The sequence below is a fragment of the Haliotis rubra genome, unplaced genomic scaffold (assembly GCF_003918875.1).
Source record: "Haliotis rubra isolate DU_JTF1 unplaced genomic scaffold, ASM391887v1 Scf77, whole genome shotgun sequence".
Lineage (NCBI taxonomy): Eukaryota > Metazoa > Mollusca > Gastropoda > Lepetellida > Haliotidae > Haliotis > Haliotis rubra.
The window spans coordinates 1,464,499-1,492,356 of NW_025767490.1; the positions used below are offsets into that span (position 1 = coordinate 1,464,499).

At 38.6% G+C, this 27,858-nt stretch overlaps 2 protein-coding genes across 2 annotated transcripts in view; both read left to right on the forward strand.

Moving 5' to 3' along the window:
* Nucleotides 1–488: 488 nt before the first annotated feature.
* Nucleotides 489–11,168, forward strand: LOC124260620 (actin-related protein 2/3 complex subunit 2-like). Its single transcript, XM_046694941.1, has 11 exons — nt 489–636; nt 1,859–1,893; nt 2,630–2,688; nt 3,404–3,457; nt 4,102–4,147; nt 4,964–5,150; nt 6,952–7,045; nt 7,514–7,640; nt 8,105–8,205; nt 9,424–9,524; nt 10,329–11,168. Exons 1-11 carry the CDS (start codon nt 563–565, stop codon nt 10,351–10,353), a joined length of 903 nt encoding a protein of 300 aa, XP_046550897.1. The 5' UTR covers nt 489–562; the 3' UTR covers nt 10,354–11,168.
* A 7,874-nt stretch (nt 11,169–19,042) lies between these two features.
* The window catches only part of LOC124260621 (rac GTPase-activating protein 1-like), a 29,182-nt gene continuing 20,366 nt past the window's right edge, over nt 19,043–27,858 (forward strand). Inside the window, exons 1-3 of the mRNA XM_046694942.1 lie at nt 19,043–19,110; nt 19,452–19,505; nt 22,696–22,777. Coding sequence (XP_046550898.1) covers nt 19,084–19,110; nt 19,452–19,505; nt 22,696–22,777 — 163 coding nt within the window. The 5' untranslated portion in view covers nt 19,043–19,083. The remainder of the gene's footprint in view (nt 19,111–19,451; nt 19,506–22,695; nt 22,778–27,858) is intronic.

A 27,858-nucleotide genomic window follows, 5' to 3' on the forward strand; every position in this document is an offset into this window, starting at 1 on the left:
TGTGAATATTGACGGATAAATTCCCCGAAAGTAAGGTAACTATAAATATATGCAGAGACCATATACCGGTATCATGCATATCTTTCGTTGGTTGTATTTGCGCAATTTGCATTTTGTTTTCATTCGTTTATGTCAGCGTTGTGCGGATTTGTCAGTCAATTTAACAACTATATTTTGGGTGTTTTATATATTAATATCCTAAGGCAAAAAAAGACCCATTGCATTTCACATTGACTGCAACATATCCCACGCGCGATTTGATTGATTAACAAGCATTACTCAGATGATATCATCAGCGACAAGCAGATGTATTGTTACTTTTAAAATAAACCTGAAATCTAATATTATAATTTCTCGTTTTAATTACTTTATAGTTTCGAAATATACGAAATACATCAGCTGTGTATGTGTGAGAAGGAAAGTTTTAGCGGTGAGTTTCTCATGGATCATGTGACTTGAAACAAGCCAATCAAAATCGCCGATACTCCGCCATCTTTTATTGTCACTTCCTCTTTGGTGAGCACGAGCGAGGGTGGAAAGAAGTCCAACATCGTTAATTGCGATGATTTTACTCGAAATAAGCAATAGGATAGTCGAAGAGACTCTGACAACAAAATTCAGAAATGTTTTAGAAGGGTAAGTGTTTGTCAATGCTTTAAAATCACCCGTAAGTCTTAGCCGGCGTGACCAGGTTTGGAGGCAGTGCCCGTTTATTCCACTTCCGCATGTCAATTATTGCTAAAGGCAAGGGTTTTCAAAGTTTACAAGATCTTTATTAAGTTGTTTCTATCCTCAAGTGTGTTTACACACAAGCCCACTTCCTTTCGTTGAATTAAAGCTTCTTTGCGAACCACTGTCTCCCTAATATCGCATATTTTCACCCATAACTGTTACATTTTCCTTACGGATTTCGTGCACCGCTTATCATTCGTGTCATAACGCCCCAGTAATTTGGACGAAGAAAACCCAACAAATGGACTCTGTAGCCAATGTGTCAAAAACTTTCACGAATAGCAGAGTTGTAAACATTCTGGAGCAGTGGCCCATGTCGGATTGGGTACGGCCTCCTGTCATTAGTTTAATGGAAGTTAACAGACTGGGGTGTTACCTATGACTCAACTTCCTGCGAGGCACAGAGATGGTTCAGCTAGTGTTATTGTGTTTACCAGCTTGAGAACACGAACTTGAGCACAGTCTGCAACTTTTGCCACAAGTGCAAAGGCCTAGCATAGTCAGATTCTGTTAGGCCTAGTATGCAAAGCTAATACTAATGCATTATTTTACAGCTATAATATCTTGTTTGTTGTTTAACACCACACTCATTAATATTCTAGCTGTGTGAAGATGGTCTATAAATAATCGAGTCTGGCCCAGACAATCCAGTGATCAACAGCATGATCATCGATCTATGCGATTGGGATACGATGAAGTGTCAACCAAGTCAGCGATCTCGTCAGTCACCTCTTAAGACAAGCATGGGTTGCTGAAAACCAATTCTGACCCTGATCTTCAGGTGTTGCAATAATATATATTGCAAATGAAAAGAACAACCAAGTTTGTGGTTGTAGATACAAATGTTTTGGTAGAAATGTTCTCTTTGAATTTGTGCTATTGATCATGTGTGGTATAACTGATTCAAATAGGATTTGTTAACTTGAATTCATCTTTTTCACAATGGGTGAACAAGTCAAATGAAATCTTATAAAAGGTTCTAAGCAATGCTAAGAACACCACATTCCCTTATCTCGGCAAACAATTGTGTGAACAACTGCAGTTGCATTGACAGACACAACACGTCTATTTTATCATATTTGTTTTCCTCTGATATGAAAATAATTGATTGTGGTTGTCTTTTCAGAGGAAAGCCTGATGGAGTGGACATAACAGTAGCAGGTGTGTATGTTTCCATGATTTATGTGTCTTTATAACTCCTTATTTGGTGGGTTTGGCCATGCTGCTTAGATGCTTTGATTGTGCATAAACAAAATATGCAAATATATTTGTCGAATATGGGCGTAAATTTTTAGATGGCAACAGAATGACTAAAAATGTTAACATGGTTAAGTCATAATAACTGTGCATATTTACTACAAATAACCTTTCCTGGGATATTGTTTTATCTATACTGCTGATTCTTTGCTGACGTTTGCAGGTGTCTCATGTATCAACTGGGTTGCTTTAAGTAATGCACCATAGGGTTTAAGTTTTTCGTAACTTGGATATCTTAAGCTGACCTTGAAATGTGAATCATGTGATTGTGTGTTTAGGGATGCGTAGGCATATCTTCCAACCATCTATGGGGCGGTGGGGTAACCTAGTGGTTAAAGCGTTAAATTTGTATGCTATCCATCCCTTCAGACCGGGTTCGATTCCCCACATGGGTACGATGTGTTAAGCCCATTTCTGGTGTCCCCCGCCGTGATATTGCTGGAATATTGCTAAAAGGGGCGTAAAACTAAACTCAGTCAGTCCAACCATCTATACTGTGACTGACACAACCGCTCACATGCCTAATATTGGTTTACATACCCACAAATTTGTAATAGTACCTCAACTAGCTTATATAAAATTAAACAATACCCAGATATGCATCTAGAAGTATTTATGAATGTTTGTTGACTGTTTCCAGATTTTGATGGAGTGTTGTACCACATATCCAATCCTGATGGGGATAAGTCGAAAATCATGGTAGGTTGGTTGTTGTCTCAGTTTGATGTGGATAGGTTTTGAAAAATATCACGCTAACCAGTTAATTTGTTATGTTCATGCACATTGGTATTTTTATGTTTGTGACATTTGAACCAAAAAACGAAACAAATAAAACAGGATAAGATTGCTGTCACAGCTATATTTGAAATAAAACCTGTCATTGTTCCTCATGTGAGCAAGTTTATTCTCCATGTCATTGCAATAGGAAACTGCTGATTGTGTTAAGGAAAGTTCAGTGTTTACTGGAGTTTCAATAAACAATATCATGAATCAATAATTTATTTTGGACTCTATTCTAATGTTGTACAGATTAATATCCCATTACCCTTCATGTTGATTTGCTTGAATGTTTGACATGTGGGGTGAATGTTTTGCCTTTACATTGTTTTGCCTGTATGTTGAATGTGTCCTGTGTGTTGAATGTCTCCCTGTGTGTTGAATGTCTGTTGAATGTTCCTCCTTGGTGTTGAATGTTCCTCCTTGGTGTTGACTGTTACCTGTGTCTTGAATGTGTCCCATGTGTTTTAGATGTGTCCTCTATATGTTCCCCATCTGTGGAATGTTACCTGTTTGTTATATGATTCCAGTGTGGTTGAATGTGTCCTATGCATGTTGAATGCTTCCCATTTGTTGAATGTTTACCCGTACATGCATTATTTCAGAATGGCATTATTTATTTCCATGTCATTTACAGATCAGCATCTCCCTCAAATTCTACAAGGATTTACAGGAACATGGAGCTGATACAGTAAGTATTTTCTGTACAAATAAAAGTGTTCATCCTAATATTCAACACTTGTACCAATGTCTAGCAAATACAGTTATATAAGCTTGACTTACTTATAGATTTTCTCTTGAATTTTGAAAAACCTAGCTTTACTGCTTAATTATCAGTGAGTTTTGGACCCGTGAAGGTCCGGGTTAGAATTGGCCATCAGTAACCCATGCTTGTCGTAAGAGGCGACCAACGGGATCGGGTGGTCAGTATCGATGACTTCGTTGACACATGTGATCGATCCCAATTGTGTAGATTGATGCTCATGTTGTTGATTACTGGATGGTCTGGTCCAGACTCGATTATTTACAGACCGCCGCTATATAGCTGGAATATTGCTGAGTGCGGCATAAAACTAAAGTCACTCCTCACTTGAACATAACGGAACCAAAGAACCTTGCAAGTGTAAGAGAGAAAATTTGTCTCATCAGTCTTTTGAACATGTTTGATGATCATGGTAATTGCCAAACCATTATGAAAAACAATTGCACAACATTAAAATTTGACCTTTCCATTTGGGCAAAAGGCCTGTTCCCTCTTTTGTCTTCGTCAAGTATTGACAAATAGGAATAGGTCAGGTTTCATCGTTTCCTAAATGTAGTCGTTTCTGTCCCCAGTTGATCAAGAGAGTATATGGATCGTATCTCACCACAGCAGAAGCAGGTACGTGGCATATCACTGGAGTGATGGGATATGGTAGGGTTGGGATATGATCCATATCCTGATAGTGTGGATATGAGGCATATCCTGAAACCAGACTTTTGAAGGTGACTCAACCTTAAATCATGACTTATGACATGAGAAACTCTTTAAACTCATCAATGTTTTTATTTCAAGGTGAGAGGACATCTCCTAATCTCATCCCTGATTGACTGTTATATAACTAACTTATAAACTACAGTTTACCACCAATACAGCTTGTATTGCATACGTTGCTTACAGAGGTTGTAAATCAATATATTACATTGTTGGCATTAGGGCTGCACAATATAACTGGGTTTACCGGGTATTTCCGGTTCAGACATCGATAATTGCATTGGTGCATTACTGATCAAAACCCGCATTTTGTATATTTGACTTGCATTCATAACACTGAAATCTTCGGAGATTTCCTTGTTTCATTTGTGCCAATTATTATTCACATTTCTATTTTATCATGATGAAAAGTTGTTATTAAAGCTTAATCAAGCATAGTGACTTTGCTGTGTTTTTGCTCTAAAACTCGGGCATTAACTCGATTATAAGTAGTTTTTTGTTTAAAAATTCTTCAGGCAATATATTGCAATATATATCGCTATACATGCTTTTGCATCGCAATATATCGCAATATAAAAATTCTCGGCAATACCAATCCCTAGTGGGCATTGAGACACAAGTGTCGTATGAATTCAGTTTGTTGATGCTCATAGGCCACAATGACGTATTCTCCTGAAGAAACTTGACCATATCTAGTAAGCCATGATGTGTTATGTTTGACAGGCTACAACGTGTCAATCGTGTTTGACCTAGACAACATTCCGTCAGATCATGAAGAACAGGTGAAGAAGGCAGCCCTCCTGAAGCGGAACTGCTTTGCGTCAGTGTTTGAGAAATACTTCGACTTCCAGGAACAAGGGAAGGAGAGCAAGAAGAGAGCTGTCATCCAGTACAGGGAAGATGAAACCATGTAGGTGCTTCGTCATATTAACAGTTTGAGTTTAGTTTACGAGATCAGGGTTAGAATTGGTCTCTGTCAAGCCTTGTTTGTCATAAGAGGCAACTAACAAGATACGGTGGTCAGGATGGCTGACTTAGTTGACACGTCATCGTATCCCAATTGCGTAGGTCGGTGTACATGATGCAGGGCTCCGGATAATTTTTCATGATCAGAAGTACGCACTCCTTATGTTTTCTATATAGGAGTACTGGAAAACAATAAGAGTACATTTAGAGTACTGAATCGAATTTAATGGAGTATCAGTAATCTTGTGTTTCGTTTCATATACACCACAACATTGCTACTCTTGTGTAAACAGGTCAATAAAGAATAACGTTTTCAGATAAATACATCTGTAAATGATTCTAAGACCGTACACCATTGCTGTGGTGCGTATCTGCTACGTTTTCTAAATTATTTCCTACCGTATCGTGCTTATTTTATGTCCCTACATACGCCGATACAGCCCTTATCTGGAGCCGTGTGATGTTATTCACGGGTTTGTCTGGTCCAGATTTGATTATTTATAGACTACTGCCATATTGGAATATGGAATATTTCTGAATGCAGCGTTAAACAACAAACAAACTTCGGTAACCCGTGCCTGTCATAAGAGGTGACTAAGGGGATTGGGTGGTCAGGCTTGGCTACTTTGTTCATGCATGTCAGCATATCCCATTTGAGTAGATTGAGGCACATTTTGTCAATCACAATATTGTCTGGTTCACACACAGACTGCCTCATGTATGCAGTGATATTAGTGAGTGCTATGTTTAATGACATACAAGATTGATCGGATCTTTTATTCCTTGGCAGTGTTTCCGTTCTCCGGTATATACCTGAAAATCACCGGTAAAATTTGCTAGGGACCGGTAAATTGAAACCCAGCCGGACACTGCGTCCGGTAAATAATCATGTATTAAAATAAAAAAATCATGGGTAAGCGAAATGACAGTCTTGGCTGTGCTTTCGTGGTCGCAAAAATTCTTATCTTTCGGAAATACCCAGGCTAAAAATAACTTTAAAATGAGTACTTACAGTATGGCAATAAGATACGACCGACAAATTTCATTCATGACCGGTAAAATTTTAGGTCGCCTGACACAGTGTCCGATAAATAATTAAGTCAGCGGAAACACTGCCTTGGGCGATGGGTAGCCTAGTGGTAAAGTGTACGCCCCTCACGCCGAAGGCCCTGGTTGGATTCCCCACATGGGTACAATGTGTGAAGCCCATTTCTGGTGTCCCCCTGCCGTGATGTTACTGGAATATTGCTAAGAGGGACGTAAACTCACTCACTCATTTTGTGCTTTCTCCTGGGGTTATTGAATCTAGGTTCCTCATTTAACTTTGGTTATGATATCGAGGTCTGACTTGGTCCCAATCAACCCTTGCTTGTTGTGTGCACGGGAACGGAAACTTGACTAATGGTTTATGTTGTTAGGTATGTTGACATGGTTACATGCATGTCACTGTAACCACAGCATGGACTGATGCCCACGCTGTCAGTCACTGGATTGTCTGAACTATTTCATGGTGCTGTAATATTACTGAGTGCTATTTTAAATATGAAAACATTTTTGGGGATGTGACTTTCCTTCCGTGTCCGCCGTGTAGCTGGAATATTGCTGAAACTCAACTAAACTCAATCAATCCTCCCATCTCAAGTTGTCTTGCAGTGATTTAACTGGAACACAGTTCTTAGTGGTATTAAACCCAACCCACTCACTCACTCTGTTGAATAAATATTGTTATGTATTTCTGTTGACAGGTACGTAGAAGCTAAAAAAGATAGAACAACTGTAATTTTCAGTACAATCTTCAAAGATGACGATGACATTGTGATAGGAAAAGTGTTTATGCAGGTAAGACAGTATCTTATAACTTAAACACGACCTGTTTCTTGTTTTGCCAGCACCATACCAATCAATTACATGCATACACTTCATACTTAGTCTTGAAATGATATTGACCGCCTCCATGGTGCAGTGGTTAGAGTGTCTGCCCGGAGAGCAGAAAATCGCAGGTTCGATCTTTGACCGCGTCATACCAAAAGACGTTAAAATATGGTACTTGTTGGTCCCTGCCTGGCGCTCGGCATTAATGGGTACAAGAAGGACTGGTCGGCTCGGAGTCAGTATAATGTGTCTGAGTGGGGTATTTATGCTTCACTGCAGCATGGTATCTCAGTGGGTTGGCACTATAAAAGCAGCTTAAGTCTGGGCTAGTACAAGCAGTCGCACATACACACGCATGCACCTCGTCATATGAGCCAAATATTCTCAAGCACAACGTTAAACCCAATTTCACCTCACCTTGAAATGATATTCTAGGAATTCAAGGAAGGCCGAAGAAAATACCAGCAAGCCCCCCAAGTGTTGTTCAGCCACAAGGAGCCACCTCAGGAACTAGAGAACACTGAGGCTAGAACCGGGAACAATATAGGATACATTACTTTCGGTGAGTGGCAGCATGAACATTCTGACATGACCTGTAACTTCATGTCCTCAGATCTGTAGAGACATATGTTTATTTGGGGTTACACTTTCTCAGTAAATAAAGGGGCGGTTGTGTAGCCTAGTGTTAAAGGACACGTATGTCACCGAAGACCCGGGTTCGATTCCCCACATGGGTACAATGTGTGAAGGCCATTTCTGGAGTCCTCTGTCATGGGATTGCTGGAATATTGCTGAATGCGGTGTAAGACCAAGCTTACTAACTCACCATAAAGGAGAGATTTTGTGACTTTGAAGGGGGTTGAATCCCCTCTGCTATTTAGGCCTTCACACTCAGAGTGAGACATTGAAAATTGTATGTATTGGGATTCTTGGCCTCTGGGATTGGCAATGCTATGAAATTTTGAGTAGATGCTAACTGTTGTCGTAGTTTCACTGTTCACTGATTCAGTTCCATGTATTTTTCAGTTCTGTTTCCGCGCCACACCAACAGGAAAGCACGGGATAACACCATCAACCTAATTCACACACTTAGGGATTACCTTCACTATCATATCAAGTGTTCCAAGGTGAGTGCTTTAGGGAGAACATATGGCTGATATACTGTGTACGGCCTGGTGGTTAAAGCATTTGCTCGTCACGCTGAAGAAAACTCGGGTTCTGTTCCTCATGTCAGACTGTTGCGCAGTGGAATAAACATGTGCAGAAATATCTAAAAAATATAACTGAACGCTAATCAGGTATATTTAAAACATAACCTTTGGTCTAAACAAGGAACTAAACGTGACAACTATTACACGTGAGAAAACTGGATGATTTACAATGAACTAAACATGATTGTCTTAAGTGATTCTAAATGAAGAAAATGAACTTTGAATGAAACCGCTAAATACCGCTAATTGTCTAACTTTTAAACATTACAACATTCTAACACAAGTACAACAATGTAACGCTCAAAAGCCGCTAATCTAACGCCACAATAGCAAAATGAACCTGCACCTAAAAAAACCAAATCAGTCCTACAAGTCTAATGCCTAAGAACGAATGGGCTGGCGTATTGTTTACCACCGTCTTAAATACCCTTAAACAACTTTGTATCGTTAAACAATTTTGAATGCATTCATCCCCATCTCCGGCCCCGATTTCTCGAAACAAACTGAAGTTTTTACTCAAATTTCAAACTGAGTTGGACAATTTGAAACAGCTGAATTTTTAACTCAACTGCATTTTTTAAATAAAAAAGTCCAAACAACTTAAGTAATCTATCCACCAAACTCAAATCGTCTACTATGTTTGAGTTTGATATCGATTTTAGTTCATTTTGGGAAATGCATTTTCTCAAATTTAAGAAAAACTCTAACTTAAGTCGAAATTAAGACTTAAGTTTGTTTCGAGAAATCGGGGCCGGGTGTATTCAAGTGTCAGGACCAGTTTGCACTGGGTGTGTTTGAGCGAGCAGTTTTAATGAAAAGCCAAAATGTCTTCAGAACACATACAATGTGTGACGCCCATTTCTGGTGTCTCCTGCCATGATGTTGTTGGAATATTGCAAAATTCAGTTTGAAAACCTAACTTGCTGATTTCTTGAAGGCATTGTGCATAGCCCTGGGCCCCATTGCACAAAGCTCTCGTAAGCCTCAGCTCTCGTAACTTTCCTCGTAGCATTCCTACCTCCTATACTGTAACATTGACCTATGATGGTCATAGCTACGAGAGCTTTGTGAAACTGAGCCCTGAAGTCCCCTTTTTACCTCCCTTGAATACATATATCTGACCTTGACCTTCAGGCATACATCCATCAGAGGATGCGAGCCAAGACGACAGACTTCCTGAAGGTATTGAACCGAGCTCGGCCAGAGAACAAGGAGAAGGAAAAGAGGACAATAACGTATGTAAACTGTTATCATGGTTACAACTTCACAGGTGTTAAGTTTATTTATTAAAATAATACCTTTCCTAGGCTTGCAAGAATGAAGCAATCTACCTTGAATTTTACTCAGTTTTTCATCTTAATGTGAAACCTCACTGTAGAATTTGTCTCCAGGCTAGGCCAAGGACTCATGACTGTCTGTTCAAAGTTTCCAGCACCATACATGCTCACAGGTTTTACCAAAGGAAACATCCTAAGACATGCATCTCATTCAGCTTTCCTCCAGCCCAGGGACCGCCTCCATGGTGTAGTGGTTAGAGCGTCCGCCCAGAGAGCGGAAGGTCGCGGGTTCGATCCCCGACCGCATCATACCAAAAGACATTAAAATATGGTACTTGTTGGTCCCTGCCTGGTGCTCGGCATTAATGGGTACAAGGACTGGTCAGCTCGGAGTCAGTATACTATGTCTGAGTGGGGTATTCATGCTTCACTGCGGCATGGTATCTCAGTGAGCTGGCTCTATAAAACCAGCTTAAGTCTGGGCTAGTACAAGCAGCCGCACATACACATACACACGCATTCACGTCGTCATATGAGTGAAATATTCTCAAGCACGACGTTAAACCCAATTTCACCTCACCTCCTCCAGCCCAGGGCTGACATACTGGAATTTGTGTTAAAGGGGCTCTAAAACCAATTCACGCACACTAATGTCAAATCTGGAACATACGCCGGATACTATGCTTCCTTCCATTAGATACTGGTGATGTTAGTGCAATGTTTCAACTGATGGTCTAACAAAGGTTTTTCTTTCTTTTTCAGGGGTAGAACCTTCAAGGCCAATTAAGGAAGATTTTGTTTAAGCCATTATTCCAATCATAGTGATAATAATATACACATCATTGTATGATTGAGGTTCTGCATAGGTTGGACATGAAAAGTGCTCTGTTTCCATGGTTACAACTGAGCTCTTATCCTTGAGCTCTCCACCCTCTCAGAGAACTATTAGACTTTGCTTTTGTGGGCAGACAGACAAACATTTTGGTGATATCTCATGTTTTTTAACCAGCATTTAATTTTCTGTTAAGGTTTTCCTACTAATATACAATATATACAAAGAACCAAATGTTAAAGAACACCTATTTTGTCATTTGACTAAAGTTAAACCATCAGCTGTAAGTATTGCAATTTGATATGATTGGGTGTTCTTTGATATTGTTTTTGAGTAGTATAAATTTATATAATTTCGAAATAGGTTTGTTTTAAAATCTATGATATATTTACTCTAAGGAAATAGGAAATAGTTTGCTTGACATTTGATGGGATTATTTAGTGAAGGTGGGCTCACTGGTTCATGCACTCAACTGCCATTCCAGAAATTCAGGTTTGAATCCTGACCTGTTTTGATGCAATTTGTGTACCTTACCATTGTAAATTGGGTGTCACCTACATAGGAATAGATCCCAACTGTAATTGTCATGTACCCAGCCTTCAAAATTCATGCTGGTCTGCTAGCCCGAGGCTACTAAATTGGGCTGAGGAACATTGTAAATTTGATGATGGTAGTCTTCGTTGACTATTAGCAGTTGAAGGCTCTTATTTTGAATCAGTTGTCAATGCTTCCATTTTGCCTAAACTTAGAACTGATTAAACTGACAGAAACTGTGAACACTATAAACCTTTCTCAGGGCTCGATTTAGTGCTTTGATACTTGCACTGGTGCAACCTAATATTACAAAATGCAACCTTGTTATTAGTCTAACTTGCACCAGGTGCAAGTCAATTTTGAGTGGGTAAACCTCTGAATAAAACATCTAAATAATTCAATAGCATATTTCTTTCATTACATATTCCAATAAAAGCAGTGCAACTGGAATGGGCTTGTGCAAGTAGGTTTTTATCTTAGGTTGCACCCAGTGCAAGTAAGTTAACATCTCTTAAATCGAGCCCTGTTTCTGTCTTTGAGCAGGACAAGCTACAAACTAAGGTTAACACTGGTCCTCTGGATGTGTCTTAGAACAAAAACATTTTTACGATAGATGCGTTACAAGGTTTCTTGACAAAAAAAATCAAGTTTTCTTGCTGTTATAACTCACATATACGGCTCTCAACAAGATTTTGGTTAGCTCAGTATAAGATAAATTGCAGTTGTCTATTCATCTTCTTTGGAGTCTTTGTGACTATTGATTATTTTCCTCCAATTTTTATTGTTCATTTCAGCCTTTATCATGTCTCTCCTATGCCGAGAGAGATTAAAAGCTTATTTTTAATTGTTGATTTTCTTCATTTAATCTTTTTTCTCACACTGAATCTATGCATTAGTTTTGTTGAACAAACATGTACATGAAAGTGATCAGACCAATGTTGATATGTGTACATTTCTGGTGATTGTGTTAAAACGTGTATGTAAAACGTTAAATGTAAATAACTTTCTTAACACCAACCACAATACCCGTACTTGAGAAAGATCCTCTATTTTGTTAACAAAATCATTTCAATGTAATTGCACAATACTTTCACACACATATAAGCTTCCAAATGCTCCTTTTCTCAAGGGGAAAACAAGTTTTATTTTTACTGCAGTGTAAAGGATACATATATGTTTATAACAAAGCTTGCACATATTAAGCTTTAGGGGGCGTGATCGAAGAAACATGGCCTGGTATTGTTAAATAATATGTAAGACAGATGCAAGCTGATATCTTTGTATGACACTGTCCTTTGATTGCTTTCGTGAAGCAAAGTATTTGTCTCTGTTGCCGAAATATTAAACTGGCTGCATTGTTAGGGTTCAGATTTAATTGTGTTTCTATTATTTCCAAACTATTTGTATGTTCCTAGTCCAAGAAAAAAAAAACAAAGAGTCCTCCTTCAATTTTTAAAATGATGAAATGGGTATGCAAATGTGACAAGAAATATACTTAAAGATGGTGGAGGACATCCATTCCTTGAGGGCAGAATTTAACATTGTTCAGGGTGCTTTTTAATGCTTACTTGTTTATTTTATGATATATTTATCATAGTATAACTGTTAAAATCTGTTGATCTTGAGGGTCGGGTTATAACTGTACTTATCCAATATGACTCATGCTTGATTTCTTCATTGGTCGGTCTGATATAGCTGACTTCTTGGGTTTATCCCATCCTTTTGTAATAACACCAGATATAATCTGATCAGAGACGTGTAGACTTTATTCATTTCACTTTGATAACTTTAAAATAATACATTTCAATTTATCTACTTACCTTAGCCTTATAGTCCAAACCAAGCATTTCTGTTTCTTGTCATGAATATTGAAATATTCTGAGTGAGAAGGTTCTGATGAAGAACACTGACTCCATTTTATGTCGTATCAACAAGACGTTTAAAATTCCAAATGTTTCATAATGTTTACACACTCCTAGCCAGTGTCTGACATTAATCTTGCCAGGCCTGTGGTCCACCAGGGGAACTGTTTCACAAAGTGTTCGTATTGCTCTGTCGTAAGACTATGCTTAAGTGTGGGAGTTACAATCATCTCAGCACAAGGATCACTTTGTGAATGGCACCCAGGAGAGCGGAAGGTCTGTGTTTCCTTTCTGTTGCTGTAATACCAAAGGATGTTGAAATATAAGTTGTACAAGGACGGATGGACTTGGAGTCCTTATAGTGTCTGCGTGGGGTATCCATATGGCTTTCTGCAGGCTAACACTGTAAAGCTGACATTAGTCTTGGGTAAAACATACAGTGACGCTCATAAAACATCCTGTTACACCTCCTATCACTACACTCCAGACTTATTTTCTCCTGAATTATAAGATGTGACTTGTAACAACCCTGTATGTCATGTCATAAACAGGTTTTGAAATTTGCGAACTCCACTTGTCCTAAACAAGGACAAATGGTAATTTTTTTCTTGACAACCACTTTAAATTTTTGTGGATTATAACACAGTGACAGTCATTTCTTCAGACAAGTACCTATTTCTAAAACATTTAGGGGCAGTGGAGTAGCCCAGCAGTTAAAGCGTTTGCTCGTCACACCGAAGGCCCAGGTTCAATTCCCCACATGGGTACAATGTGTGAAGCCCATTTCTGGTATCCCCTGGTCAGATATTGGTGGATATTGCTAAAAGTGGCTTATCACCTCAATCTCTCAGTATAAACAGTGTTTCCTTTCTAATCACTCCTGGTATGTAGCCCCATATCAAATTGTTTTCCTAATATTCCTGTGTAAACAATAAGATATAGTCTAATATAATAAACTTGTTACAGAATATGTTCAACTGTCTAACACATAGTCCTTGTATTGAACATACTGTCTTGTATATATATATATTGATAATATCATAATAAAACCAGTGCCTAATGAAATGGTGTCTTCTTGTCTGTGTTAAATGTTGTCAATCGAATGTGTTCTCTGACACCCGCTGGTCTCCTGGGTAGAGTGTCCATCTGGGGAACAGAAGGTCAGGAGTTTGAACTCAAATAGTTCTTGTATACCTTGCCTGGTACTCTGCAGGGGCGGTGGGGTAGTCTAGTGGTTAAAGCGTTGGCTCGTCACGCCGAAGACCCGGGTTCGAATCCCCACATGGGTACAATGAGTGTAGCCCATTCTGGTGTCCCCCGCCGTGATATTGCTGGAATATTGCTAAAAGCAGCGTAAAACCAAACTCAGTCAGTCAGTCAGTGGTACTCTGCAGACTGATTGGATCAAACATGGAATGGTTGTCTCACATACTAGGTAAAGAACCCAAGTCCCAAGCGTGTGATGCTTGTAGGTGACTAAGTGGATTGGGTGGCCAGACTTTCCGACTTGGCTGATTGGATATTGTTGTATCCCAAGTGAATGGATCATTGATCATGATTTCAGTAACTGGAAGTTTCAAAGGTTTCATGGGGACCTGTGAATTTGACTGCAGCTTCACGTTAGTAAAATAAAAAGACATGCCTCAATTATTAAACTCCAAAGGAGGAATCGTAAATGATTCCAAAAACGTTTTGGAAAACATTATAATGGATAAAATGAAGATATTGTCGGGGAACCAAGATGTGTTCAGAGCGGTAAGACTTGTATGTTTCCACCTAAGGGACCGTTATAATTAATGGCTAGGGGAGTGATGATGATTTTAAGGGGTCACCATTTTGTTCCGGTGGTGAGGCAGCAATGTTATACACGTAATGGGGGCAGCAATTTTGTACATAAAAATATGTTTAATATGCTTAGAAATTATGGGGGTCATGATTTTGTACCTGACTTGAAGGGGGTGGACTTATTTTGTGCATAAATTGAGGGGGGGCTTCATTCACATTGTACATGCTTCTCCATATCAATCATCGTTGTCATGGCATCAAGAACAGCCTCGGTGGTGAAGTGGATAGAAAGAGCAGGTTTGTTCCTCGGTCGCGTTATATACTGTAAGCCATTAAAAACGCAATTGGTATTTGTTGTCCTGAAACTTACAACAGTTCTATTGAAGATTTGTTCCTGCGATACAGAGGATGTAGGGATAAAAAGGCTGTTATTCTGGCCCATTTCGAGTTCGAGTCCCGGAGCATTCCTCTCACATGAACTTTGATACTTAAAACTGAACCTTTGACATTTCTCGTAAACACAACCACATTCATGAAACACGTTGTGCACATGCATTATCTGCAACCAGGCCCTGTAAAAGCACAAGAAATTGTGGAACTCAATCACTTTGAGAAAATGCCACACTTGACACAAGACGAAAGGAATCAGGTTATCGGTATGGTCAGCCACGGTGCTTCAGATGTGATGATTGCCAGGCACTTTAATGTGCACCCATCCACTGTAAGTCGACTCAGACAACGTTTTCGGGCTACCGGAAGTGTTGCTGATCATCCGCGACCTGGTGCACCACCTGTGATAACAGCTCGACAAAACCGCAATATCCGAGTTTCACACTTGCGAAATCGGATTCAAACAGCTGATGATTAGGCAAGGAGGACAATTGGGACAAGTCAACGTCATTTCAGCGCCCAAAAGGTGCAAGGACGCCTTGCTGCCTTCAACATCCGGTGTCGTCACCCGTACCGTGGTCCAACCTTATTGCATCGCCATAGACTTGCCAGGCAGCAAATGGGGTCAATCTTGGCAACAGGACATGGCCAAATGTCATTTTTTCACATGAATCCAGGTTTAACTTATCCTTTGCAGATGGACGCCAACAGATTTATCGACGTAAAGGAGAAAGACTTGCGCCAAACTGTGTCCTTGAACATGTTCGTTTTGGAGGGGGTGGTGTCATGATCAGACCACAGACCATCAGAGGCTGCAGACCATCCAACAGCTGTTCCTGAGAAATGTGTGTCTTTCAATGCCCCAAAGACTGCGAGCATGTCTTGCAGCGCACGGTGAACACACACGACATTGACTGCAAGTGACCCTTCCTGTGTGTGATGTCGTTGTTGCGTCACTGATGTTGTTGTTGACTGGACATTTTCAGATGAAATTATTCACAGATGTTCACTTAAAACATATCTGCCAGTTAGGTTTATATATGTTGGAATTAGTGTGAGTAAAGAAAGTGTGAATGTCAAATTGCATTTTTAATGGCTTACAGTATATAAAAGAACGTCTGGAACTCGGTATGCAGGGAATCAAACACTTCCTGACAGGTTGACCAGTGTTTTCGAGAGGATATCCATGTTAGAACTGTGGCAAGGTCTTTCTGTGGACCAGGGTGCCGTTGTACAAAACAACCTCAGAACTATATTGTTCTAAGTCTATTTAAGTAGAAGAGTTACGATCACCTTAACCACTAAGATCGCTATGTACAGCATTTTATTTTTTTATAATTGATAATTTTTATTTCCTGCTTCCCCTGTTACAGGAAAGGCCGTAGAGCCAGGAAACTCTAAGGTCCTTTGCAAGAAGGTTAATTGATCACAGGAAAAACAGGATTTTTTTCTAACAAAGCACAAAACAACAACACCAGACACTACAACACATTCACTCACCAATCACACTTACAAGCTTCAAATGTTTACAGTAAGTTTAAGTTCAAGTCCATTCAGCCTATATTTTTCATGAGGGAACAAGAAGAAAGAATTCAGAAAATCATTTAAAATTTGCAAAATCAGTACAGCATTTTATAGTGAGTGAGTTTAGTTTTACGCAATGTTCCCACTACATGGCAGCAGTCTCTAAATAATGGAGTTTGGACCAGACACTCCAGTTATCAACATCATGAGCATCGATCTACGCAATTGGGATACGATGACATGTATCAACCAAGTCAGAGAGCCTGACCACCCGATCCCGTTAGTCGTCTCTTACAGCAAGCATGGGTTGCTGAAGACCAATTCCAACACAGATCTTCACATTACGTGAACAGTGTTCAAAATATTCCAGCTTCAAAAATCAAAGAAGGGACCAGAAAAGATGGCGAGATGAGACAAAGCTGATATGGAAAGGTAATTCGGTTAATATTGACATAATGAGTACATTTGTGAGATAGGTTCGATGTCCCTTTCAGCAATGCCCGTGGTTATCAATGTCGTCGACACCAGAAATGGGCTCGGTACCAATGAGCGGAATCAAACCTGGCTTTTACCATAACTAGCGGACACTGTACCAATTAGGCTCCCATACACCCAAGACTGCATGACCACCGAGAACCAACTGGATAAATCAGCGCAACCATATTCCTATACAATATAACCCGTGAAGGTCCGGGTTAGAATATTGATCTTCAGTAACCCATGCTTGTCGTAAGAGGCGACTAACGGGATCGGGTGGTCAGACTTGGTTGACACATGTCATCGGTTCCCAATTGCGCAGATCGATCACTCATGCTGTTGATCACTGGATTGTCTGGTCCAGACTCGATTATTTACAGATCGCCGCCATATCGCTGGAATATTGCTGAGTGCGGCGTAAAACTCAACTCACTCACGCATATACATAATAACTGTAGTCTGCCTGTGGATAGTTCCAAGTTTGTGAGTATTGTTTTCCGACGCAATCATGCATCTATAAATAGAAATAAATGAAACCGATCAATGCCCGATCCCAGCTTTAGTTGTCCATTGCGACAACCTGGCCTACTTGGGAACTTTCATGATTTTACATCATTAATGCCGATATTACAGAGGAGACTCCAAAAAAGAGCTTCATGTTTACATTGAATCCATGTCGCGTACGCTTTCTATTTGAATCCACACTGGATCTCTGTGTGTGAAAACCGTCACAGAGGCTGTCGTAAATGATGATAGAAATGAGTTGAGCTATGGCGGCTTTCAATAGCAGTCCTACCATACAAACGGTTAACAAATCATCAAAACTGAACTCATATACACCAAAACAGAACAAAAATCACCAAAAACTAAAACAATATCCTCTCAAACCGAAACAATACATCTGTAACGGAAGACAAATCGTTTGAAATGGAAACAAAACTCGCGTATCAGCTACAACAGCGCCCGAGAACGGTCGCCGAGCGTACAAAACGGCATTCATAGCATCCCAACACGGCAGTCATAGCATCCCGAAACGGCATACAAATCGTCAAAGATGGCGGCGATGGGGGACGAATAGGCTTTGGTACATAATTGTTTTTCGTCACTATAGTATTTCAGTTTTATCTCCTGTGTCTGTTTAATATGGGATGAAAACCCGGTGGGATGCAGGTCTCAGGTCCTTTCCACTTTGGAAAACCCACGAGCTCTACTATGGTGCTCCTAACTCAAGAATCATATCAGGGTAATCTAGGATCCGAACTCACGATTATAGGATTATGATACGTCCAAGGAACGCAACTCTGTGTGGACTAGGGGGGGACCCTAGACCACAGGCCCTCGTGTCTTTGCGAAGATTAAAGATTTAAAAAAAATCTTTTTGAGATGACCCCCGAGACGAAATGCTACACAGTACATTACATTATGATCATAACGTACGTGTACTGTGAAGCATTTTGAGTCGGGGGTCATCTCAAATGTTGTATTTTTTTAACATCTTTAATCCTCGCAAAGACACGAGGGCCTGTGCCCTAGACCAGCAATCAGTCCGAGAATCAAGGTTATTAACAAAATCCAGGAGCCCACGAGACCTACGTGTTGCATAAAAGGGGGCGACACGCATTCTTGGTGTAAATAAATTAACTTTAAGGTTAATTTCTACCGGTTATATTTCATATATTTGTATTTCATAACAAAACGAACAAATGCAAAGCCTTGTTTTATTAAGAGATTAAAACATGTGTATATCAGAAAACACAAAACATTCAAAGTAAAAACGAACAAATGCAAAGCCTTGTTTTATTAAGAGATTAAAACATGTGTATATCAGAAAACACAAAACATTCAAAGTAGGATAATTAAAGGAGGCGATCATCCGTTTTACGGATGAAAAAAAAAACTAAAAAAAAGAATGTCTTTTACCCGTTCGACATAGTGTTGTGTGTGCTCGATCTCGTTCTGAATGTTTGCCCTCTTTAAAAAGCAAACAAGTTTTCTGAAGAGTTGTTCCCCTTTGATATCTAGATGGCGCACTTTTCAGTTACGCTATCCTGATTGGCTAATAGTGCTTCGTTTTGAACCAGCCGCGGATTGTGAAAATATAGATGGAAAAGTCATGATCCCTGAAAGAAAACCTTACCAGGTATGAATGAATCATAATTTGAAATATGCTGATAATTTATGTGATATCTGTATAAACTCTAACCCCGAAATGTAGCACTTTGAATGTGTTGATTGTTAGAAAACTGACGCATGCAAAAGAGAAGCGATTTTCAGGTAGTGGATGAGCTATGTGGATGAGCTTCATTCACGTTCTCATTGTTAACATTCTTATATGACAAGCAGACTTTTCGAATGTATAACCCTAATGTCTTAGGTGGTCAGTAATCCTTATGAATTTTTAATCTAAAAATTTACCACGTTCGTATGATACAAGCATGATATGGATGTTATTCTGGTTTACAAATGAACTGTTGATTTCAGCTTACCATGAGACTTCCCACGAAAGGCACAAGCAAAGAATATACATTTAAATCAGTGAGTTGTGCACAGAATAACAATGATTATGTTTTCGTGTGCACACACTTGACGAATGTTGATTTTATAAACCCCAAAACTGATATATGAAGTTGAATATCTTCCGAATTATGACTATGCTTTTGTGTCGCTGTATTGTCAACAAAACAAAATGTCCTAATTCGTTAGTATGGTAAAAGCCATCATATACATCTGAAAGATTGATTTTCACATGTTCATGAAGACATAACTAGTATGTGAGTGTCAAATGTTCATTGGAAATTCAGCAAAATTCAATTTCTCATTGACTTTCAGGGGCGGTGGGGTAGTCAAGTGGTTAAAGCGTCACGGCGAAGGCCCGGGTTCGATTCCCCACATGGGTACAACTTGTGAAGCCCATTTCTGGTGTCCCCCGGTGTGAAATTGCTGGAATATTGCTAAAAACGGCGTAAAACCATACTCAGCCAGCATGGATTTTCACATTATTTAGGTCTGCACATTAAACCTCATATAGAATGGCATCTAAGATTTTTGTTAAACTAACAAGCTCATACCATGGGGCCCAGAAATCGCAGAGGTGAAAATGTCTATGGTGGTGTACTGAAGCAGTAGCCATTTTCTAAAGTATGTATGGAGTACCAATAAACATGGGTTAAAAGACAATAAGAATGCTGAAAGGGATGTTGTGTGACCAGATTAAAATTTTGCAAGCACAGTGTGTATAGCATATGTCATAATGTGTACTGGTATCAATAAACATGATAAATATTTGTTCAACTTCATATCTCATAATTGGACATAACACTGTTTTTCTGTAGTGTTGGGCTGGTATATCATATATAGTATGTATAAATGATATTGAAAAATACGTAAATATTGCCCTGATTGTTGTGATGTGCCAATTTTAAAGAAAATGCATGTAGACAGCATAGATCACTCTGTACATGTTGTCATTATGCTTGTACTATTAATCACTGTTGGTACTTCATTATCTGAATGATATTATCAATACCAGCATGACCGTTGCACGAAATCATGACAAGGTTTTGACGCTCATCAAGTCGACAGTAATCTTGATCATATTGTTATACATTTGATGCATATATCATGTATATGCCAGCTTTGACTGTAGGAATGGCTAAACAGATCGATAATCAGAAAATATACTCAATGGGAGAAGGCAGATTCTGAATTATGTTCAGAATGCTGTTTATGTTAGTAGTGGAAGCATTACAGTGGCAGTACTGGCTCACTTGACCAGTGATTCTAAATGTATTCATTTCTTTCTGTGTGTTCTATTTTGATAGCTAGCCCTATTTGACTGTATTCTCTACATCATGGTACAGTAGCTAGCTCAAACTACTGAACTTTTGGTCAAAGCACCTTAACAACCCAGATAGAAGGAAGCATGTCTAACATTCCATGAGAGACTTTTACACTAATATTCCTAACACTTTGTTTACCATGTTTCCCTTGGAAATGTTTGCATTTAAATTTGTAGAAAAAAACAACATTTGTAGTGGGGGCAATGGGGTAGCCTTAGGGGTTTTATCCAATATCAATGGTGTTTGTTCGATTTCCACACATGGACATAATATGAAGTCCATTCCTGGTGTCCCTCTTTGAATATTGCAGGAATATTGCTAAGAGTGGTGTTAAACCTAACTCTTTCAAAGTTTCAGTGCTTCCTGTTAATTGATTGTAAGAATCCATGTTGTATGTTATGGGATATTTGAATGCGGCTGATACCTTCTCAACCTGACTCCAGGATAAGTTACTAAAATCATGTGCCTTACTTTTGAGATGTTATTGTTAGTGTACAATAATATATATGCATGAATGTTTTGTAAATACAAAGGTGATAAAACACTGTGTAGTTACCCAATATAGCTTTTGTGGCTAATGTGTAACTCCTAAGGGAGTCAGGTAAACTTTTAACAGTGACAAAAAAGTTTTAATGTTTGACATTAATCGTACCAACACCCATCATGATGAACATTTTGTAATGCAATAGCATGAACACTGAAGCAAAACACCATGTTTTGTAGTGTTTACAAAAATCAGGTTCCGTGTAAATGTGACACTTGTCTGCATGTCCCTAAGTTCCTCACAACTTTTATACATTTTTCATCATCTCTGAGTAACAAATGATCAGGATATAATCAACCGAAACATGTCAGGTGTGAAAACAAACACTTTCCTCTGAGACCATACTCTTTTGAAAATATGAACAAACCAAATATTTTCATTCGACCAAACATGTTTCATACATTCATATTTTCTATCAGGAGACTCAATCATCAGTTTGTTGCATAAATGGGCTCAGAAAAGAGTCAGAATCTGAGATTATTGTGAATAAGCATCCCATGATAATTGTTGTAGGACTAGGAATTTAGAATTGATGATTAGATACTGACAATAATTTGGATAAATAAATAAAACGTCCATGTTAAAGTTCCACTGGATACCATGACTGACTCAATATTATCCACAACAGTGGTAGTTATTTGCCTGTCTCACTTATGACTTAGACAAGTTACATGTTGAAGACTTTAGAGACATGTAATTAGGCCAAACAAACAAAATGTTGTGGTTCCTGATTACACCTCTTTAAAATTTAGGGTAGGTGGGTAGGATTTTTTTTTTAACATATTTTTTAGAAGTAAAGTACAAACTTGTAACACATTTATCAATGTATAATTGTTTATTCAATCAAGGTTTAGGCCACCATGTCGACTTCTCTATCAGAATGACCGATGTCTGTCGGTGCCGTGAATAAACAATGGTATCTGAAAGCTTATTTCATTTATACCACTTTAAAAAAATTAGGGTCAGCACCAGAATTCTAGGGTCGGTCGGGTAATCTGAACCACAATATTTTTTTAGGCCTTACACATTCTCTTTTGATTACTGTTTCAAATTTTTGTTGCTAGCCCAAATTTGTATTTTTGCAGGATTATCATGATTATGATCAGCAGTAAGCATCACTATCAGTAGAATTTAGTCTTTATGTATGAATCAGAATAAGGTGATTGAACTGTACCTGAATATATCTCAGGACCACAAGATGTTTGACAGCTGAAAATGAACTGGTTAATTTGTAACTAAATTCAGGTGTTTTTTTGGACAGACTCGGAGGTCGACATTTGGAGTTTGAAGTCCTAGATACATCATGAAATGTTGATCACTTGTTTCGTGGCCATGATTTCAGATGAAGCCCAAGTTATCTCGGGTGGCCACGTTTGATGACCTGCTGCGTAATGCAAGGGTGCTCAGAGATGGATGTGAACAAGGTGAGGTCCGCCTGACAGGCTATTATGGTTATTCCATGTTGCACTGTATTATTTTAATGGGGTTTTTTTTCATGTTTTGGAAGAGAGGGTTGGGGGAGCAAAATATGTCATGGAGAAATCACTCACATCGGTTGATCCAATGTCTGGAATTAGTTACTACGAGTGGTTTCTTCATCACAAGTTTTATGATTCTGGAGGAAGAATCAACAAGCCCCACAGACCTGAGTTGATTTTCCTTTTGAAATCATCAAATTCTAGTGTTTTCTCAAACTTAAACCTTGTTATGATTGATATATTAATTCTTATTAATTTGTTTGCTATGTACCGGTATAATATAACTGCTGTTCAGCATTCAGTTGTATTAGTATTTTTCATATTAGTTCATCACCCGTGAAGATCTGGGTTAGAATTGATCTTCAGTAACCCATGCTTGTCGTAAAAGGCGACTAACAGGATAGTCAGGCACGCTGACTTGGTTGTCACGTGTCATCGGTCCCCAGTTGCGTAGATCGATGCTCATGCTGATGATCACTGGATTGTCTGGTCCAGACTCGAATATTTACAGACCACCACCATGTGGCTGGAATATTGCTCAGTGTGGCGTAAAACTAAACTCACTCATGTTAGTTCATGATAATATGTGTATGTTTAAATAGATGTTACTGATATTAATACTACAATATAAAAAATTATAATGCTGCAATGAAATATGATACTGTTACCATATAAAGATGGATAAAAGCCTGAATGCTATAAATTAAATACTGCGACATTAAAATAGTGAAACAGTAGTGTCTGTACCCCCTCACATTTAAGCTGCGTAGTTGTGGGTGCGACACTGATGTTGTTTTGCAAAGAAGCGTCCTCCACATTGTTCCACTGAGTTTGCAGGGAGGTCGTCTTTGAGGCAGGTGTGGTCCATATGTTGTGTTGTCACACAAATGGCAAACCTGTTTTCCCATACGTGTCTCTTGAAAGGAAAAACTGAATTGCAATGTCTGAAATGTATGTTCTGGCCATTCTGGTAGTGTGGTTTTGCTAGTGGTTGGTGTTTCCAAGGTTACTGTGATCTGATATTTACACCTATCTGTCACAACCCAAGGTGAGATGATATCACTGTTTGGATCTTTACCATGTGACACAGGGTCCCCATCAACCAGAGATGCCAACCCGACAAAGCCAAATTCATTCTGACTTTTTTCAAAATATAACAAAGATATAGATAGTCTTACTTACTGGAGGGCTAGGATCATCTTTGACTATAAATAATAATAATTAGATTAATATAACACCTTATTTACAGACATCTCAAATTGTTTACACAAGAAAGAAATCCGGAAGTTGAGTAGGCTGCCTGATAAACTCCACGCACTATGTATTGTATTCACTTTACAATCACAAACACTGCTGCCGAGTACTGCAAACCGGTTTCAGTTGCATAAGGATCGCCATGTGTAATGGCATTGAAACGTTTTGTTCCTTGAGTACATCTTAAGGAGCTCAGATTCCTAATTGCACCAATTTGGGGTTGGCATCTCTGCATCAACACGTTTTGGAAAATGTCTGTAGCTGGCCATAGACAACTTCGTAGTTTGAACATCAAAGTGTTGATAACAACATTAATAATTAGTGTGATTGAATAACAAGCTTTCCCAATGAATGTTTTCTTTCATAAAGTAATCATAATAGTGACCATACTTCTGAGTTCAATATTAATGTATTATACAGACATTCATTAAAGGTCACATGCAACCAAAAAATCAAACATAATTAAAGCACAATTATCACTTCTTCATGACATATAATATGCATTGCTGATTATGAAAAAACAAATAAACAAAATTATAAGCGTATAATCGCAAATCAAAAGTGCAATATTTTGTACTTGGGTTTACCTCCCTCGAAACGAAGCAGCTGGTATACCGAACCCAGTCAGAGGGGGTGGGTGTGCACTCAAGTGTAACGGCTGGTTCATTTGCAGATGCCGCCCTCACAGCTCATTGTGTGTGTATATATAGATATGTTGGGTTTTGTAAATACATGCTCATTTTTGTGTATAACATTTTGCAATCAACAGACATCATAACATGTCATGTGTTCAAGTATCACACCTGCCTGTCTGTGTAATTACATAATGTGACAGAGACCGAACTCGGGCCATAAATCAATGCGTTTTGTTTATGGTGCATAGCCTGATTGGTGTTAAGTTCAAATTGCATGTGGTCAGTGATCGCAGTTGTGTATTGAATATTGTCATTAGCAGACAGGCAGGCAGACACACAGGTGTCAATAAAACAAGACATTGAGTTTAGTCTGTGACAACGACATATCTGTATCACAGTTAGAAATTCTGTCAACGCCAAATAATAACATTGCTTTTAAGTATCGAACTGAGAAAGTGACTCGGTAAGAAGAACGTGTGGTGAAATAGACAAATGAAATTATATAAACAGTTTATTTACTGTCATAACATATAAAAAGCTAGCGCCTGTGAGATATCAACAAAACATTATGAAAATAGCTCACACCAAAGCCTTCACCGAGTATTCACCAGATAGCCCGCTTCCAAGTTGCGCAAACCTATTTCACTGCGCACATGCTATGAGCGCAGCCCAGCTGTTGAAACCCGTTTTCCTCGAAATTTTCGGGGGAAAGTTAGTGAATCGTTTGAACTCCTATTTCGCGCGGGTTTTTTCATCACGTTATTTTTCAACTTTATAACTTGAATTTGCATTTTGGATGATTTGTTTCGCTACGTCCATACCGAAAGGTATCAGAATCTGCAAAGTTGTGTTTTACGTTGCATGTGACCTTTAAGTAATGGATATATTTGTACATGACCATTTTAAACTTTTGTGTTCCACTTTCTTGTGTCAAATATTAAAATCAATTAATTCTGTACAATTTCATCTACGGTAATATACGGTAAAATAATTTCTATATTTATGTTGTTGCATGTTTATAAATAACTTCAAAAAGTTCGAACCAGTAGTATGACAATGTGTGTAATTATGTGTATTTTTCTGTGGAAGTGAATAATGTCGAGATGTGCAAGGTCTCACGTATTGTGCCGGACATGTCTTACTTCGGGCAGCAAACGAACACATATTAAGTAGTTACCTGAAACTGCATAGAAGTAGAAGGGTTCTTTTGTTTAAAAAAAACTCCACTGCTCAGTTCGGTAAACCCAGTAGACTTGATTTAAGTGAGCGGAATAAATTGAAACTGTATCCATTGTGAACGATACATGTGAGAAATTAATGATTAGTGTTTTATTTCAACATGCCTCTAATATTTATTGAGAGTAAAGTACAAGTAAGAGTCACTGAAATATGGTTGTAAGTTATTAGCTCCTGATGGCGAGTCCTAAAAACACATAGTGGTGACACTGTTCTTTGTACATGATACTCAAAGTCAGTGTTTAAAGTGTTTCCCAATATAGTTACCACTTCCATGCATCACATCGGTGCGAATTACTTAGAGAATCACACGGTCAATAGTAGTGTTTTCGTACCAGCCAGGTTTATTGTTGTAGTAACAGATTACCGGTGGCCTGGTTCCCCTGAACCAAGTACAGGTTGTTTGTGTGAGAACCAAGGTCTGTCAAGTGTTACCTAATGATCCCACATCTTCCTGTATGAACCATTTCCTTCCCTGTGGATGTCGCCTGGTGCTGCTTCCTACAATACTATCACCTTACAACTCCACAAACTGTTTGCCTTCAAACACATGAACATAACACCAGGGCTGTTAGATCCCGGCTAGGTATTGTTGCTCTGTGCAGTGAGGGGTCGGTTGAAGCTGACAAGATGGCTTAAGGCAGGCTGAACATTGTGCGGCCTGGGATATTTACGCTTAGGACATTGTATTGTTTTATTCTTCATCATGAGGATGCCATCATTTCGGTCACTTTTTGGAGGCAGTGGTAGGTGTTTCCATTGATGACATTTTTTAACTGAACATGTTGTTTTCAGATTCAGTTTGGATTGATGGAATGTTCATACATTCAGTTTTAAATATATATTTTGCTTTGATTACATTTGATACATTTGTCTTGTATGCATGGGATAGTATTCACATGTAATATTGTTGCCAGTACGTGTTATTATTGTACAGTTTAAAAATGTTAGAAACTGTCAACATCAGGATCATTTCACAAATGTGGGAGGACATTATTTGTTAAAATGTTTCAAAACACACTAATTGTTTTCATGCTCACATGATTGACGTTTTCTTTTTTCATTGATTTAAAAAATAAATTGTGTCAATATGAGCCTGATGTGATGGGAATGAACTTTTCAATTGGTGATTCTAAGAAACGTTCCAAGTGACACATTACTTGTTTTATTCAATATATTTCAACCTTCTAGCCATATTTCTAAGAGTACGACATCACTTTAATGTGGTTTATATGTTTAGGAAAATTATTTGGCAAAATTTGTTTTAACCTGCTATCTATGCCAACAGACTTATGAGATATCTAAGATATTGTCAGTTGGCATGTTTAGGCGTCAAAACTGTCAACCATTTGAATGGCTGACTTTCTTGGCACATGTGATAAATGCCATATGTAACACATGCCATGTGGTATCAATTTCACTGCGACAAACAGGACTGTAAATGGGTCATTTCCTTATTTTGTTTTTAACATTTAGCACTGAATAAAGACGTCTTTGTTCTTGAATCACAATTATACGACATAGATGAAACACAGTGATTGTGACTTCTTCCATAACACCAGCTGTACTGATCAGTGGTTGTAGACACTGTTCAAAATTAAGGTGGGGCCTTCATGTTGGCGCCTTTATGTTGGCGCCTTTATTTGAATTTTCAACTTTAAACTTTAAGCATCAGGATTATTATCCCCCTTTTCTCTCACACACTCACACAATATGTTCATCACTTATGTTGTCTGGTTGTATTCGTGCTGGCCATGTTGGCTGGTATTTTGTTCTCACTTTGGACAAGAAGAGTAGTTTTTACAAATAAACTTTCATTTTTTTAAGATCATACATGATATGATAATCATTCAAAAGCATAGCAATGATTACGACAATGCTTCTCCTAAGTTTATTGATTTG

What these genes read in the sequence shown, in the direction of transcription:
- LOC124260620 (XM_046694941.1), top strand. Translation starts at nt 563, where the DNA reads ATGATTTTACTCGAAATAAGCAATAGGATAGTCGAAGAGACTCTGACA. An exon ending in AGTGGACATAACAGTAGCAG is followed by an intron (nt 1,894 to 2,629) that starts GTGTGTATGTTT and finishes GACTGTTTCCAG; the next exon opens with ATTTTGATGGAGTGTTGTAC. An exon ending in TCTCACCACAGCAGAAGCAG is followed by an intron (nt 4,148 to 4,963) that starts GTACGTGGCATA and finishes TATGTTTGACAG; the next exon opens with GCTACAACGTGTCAATCGTG.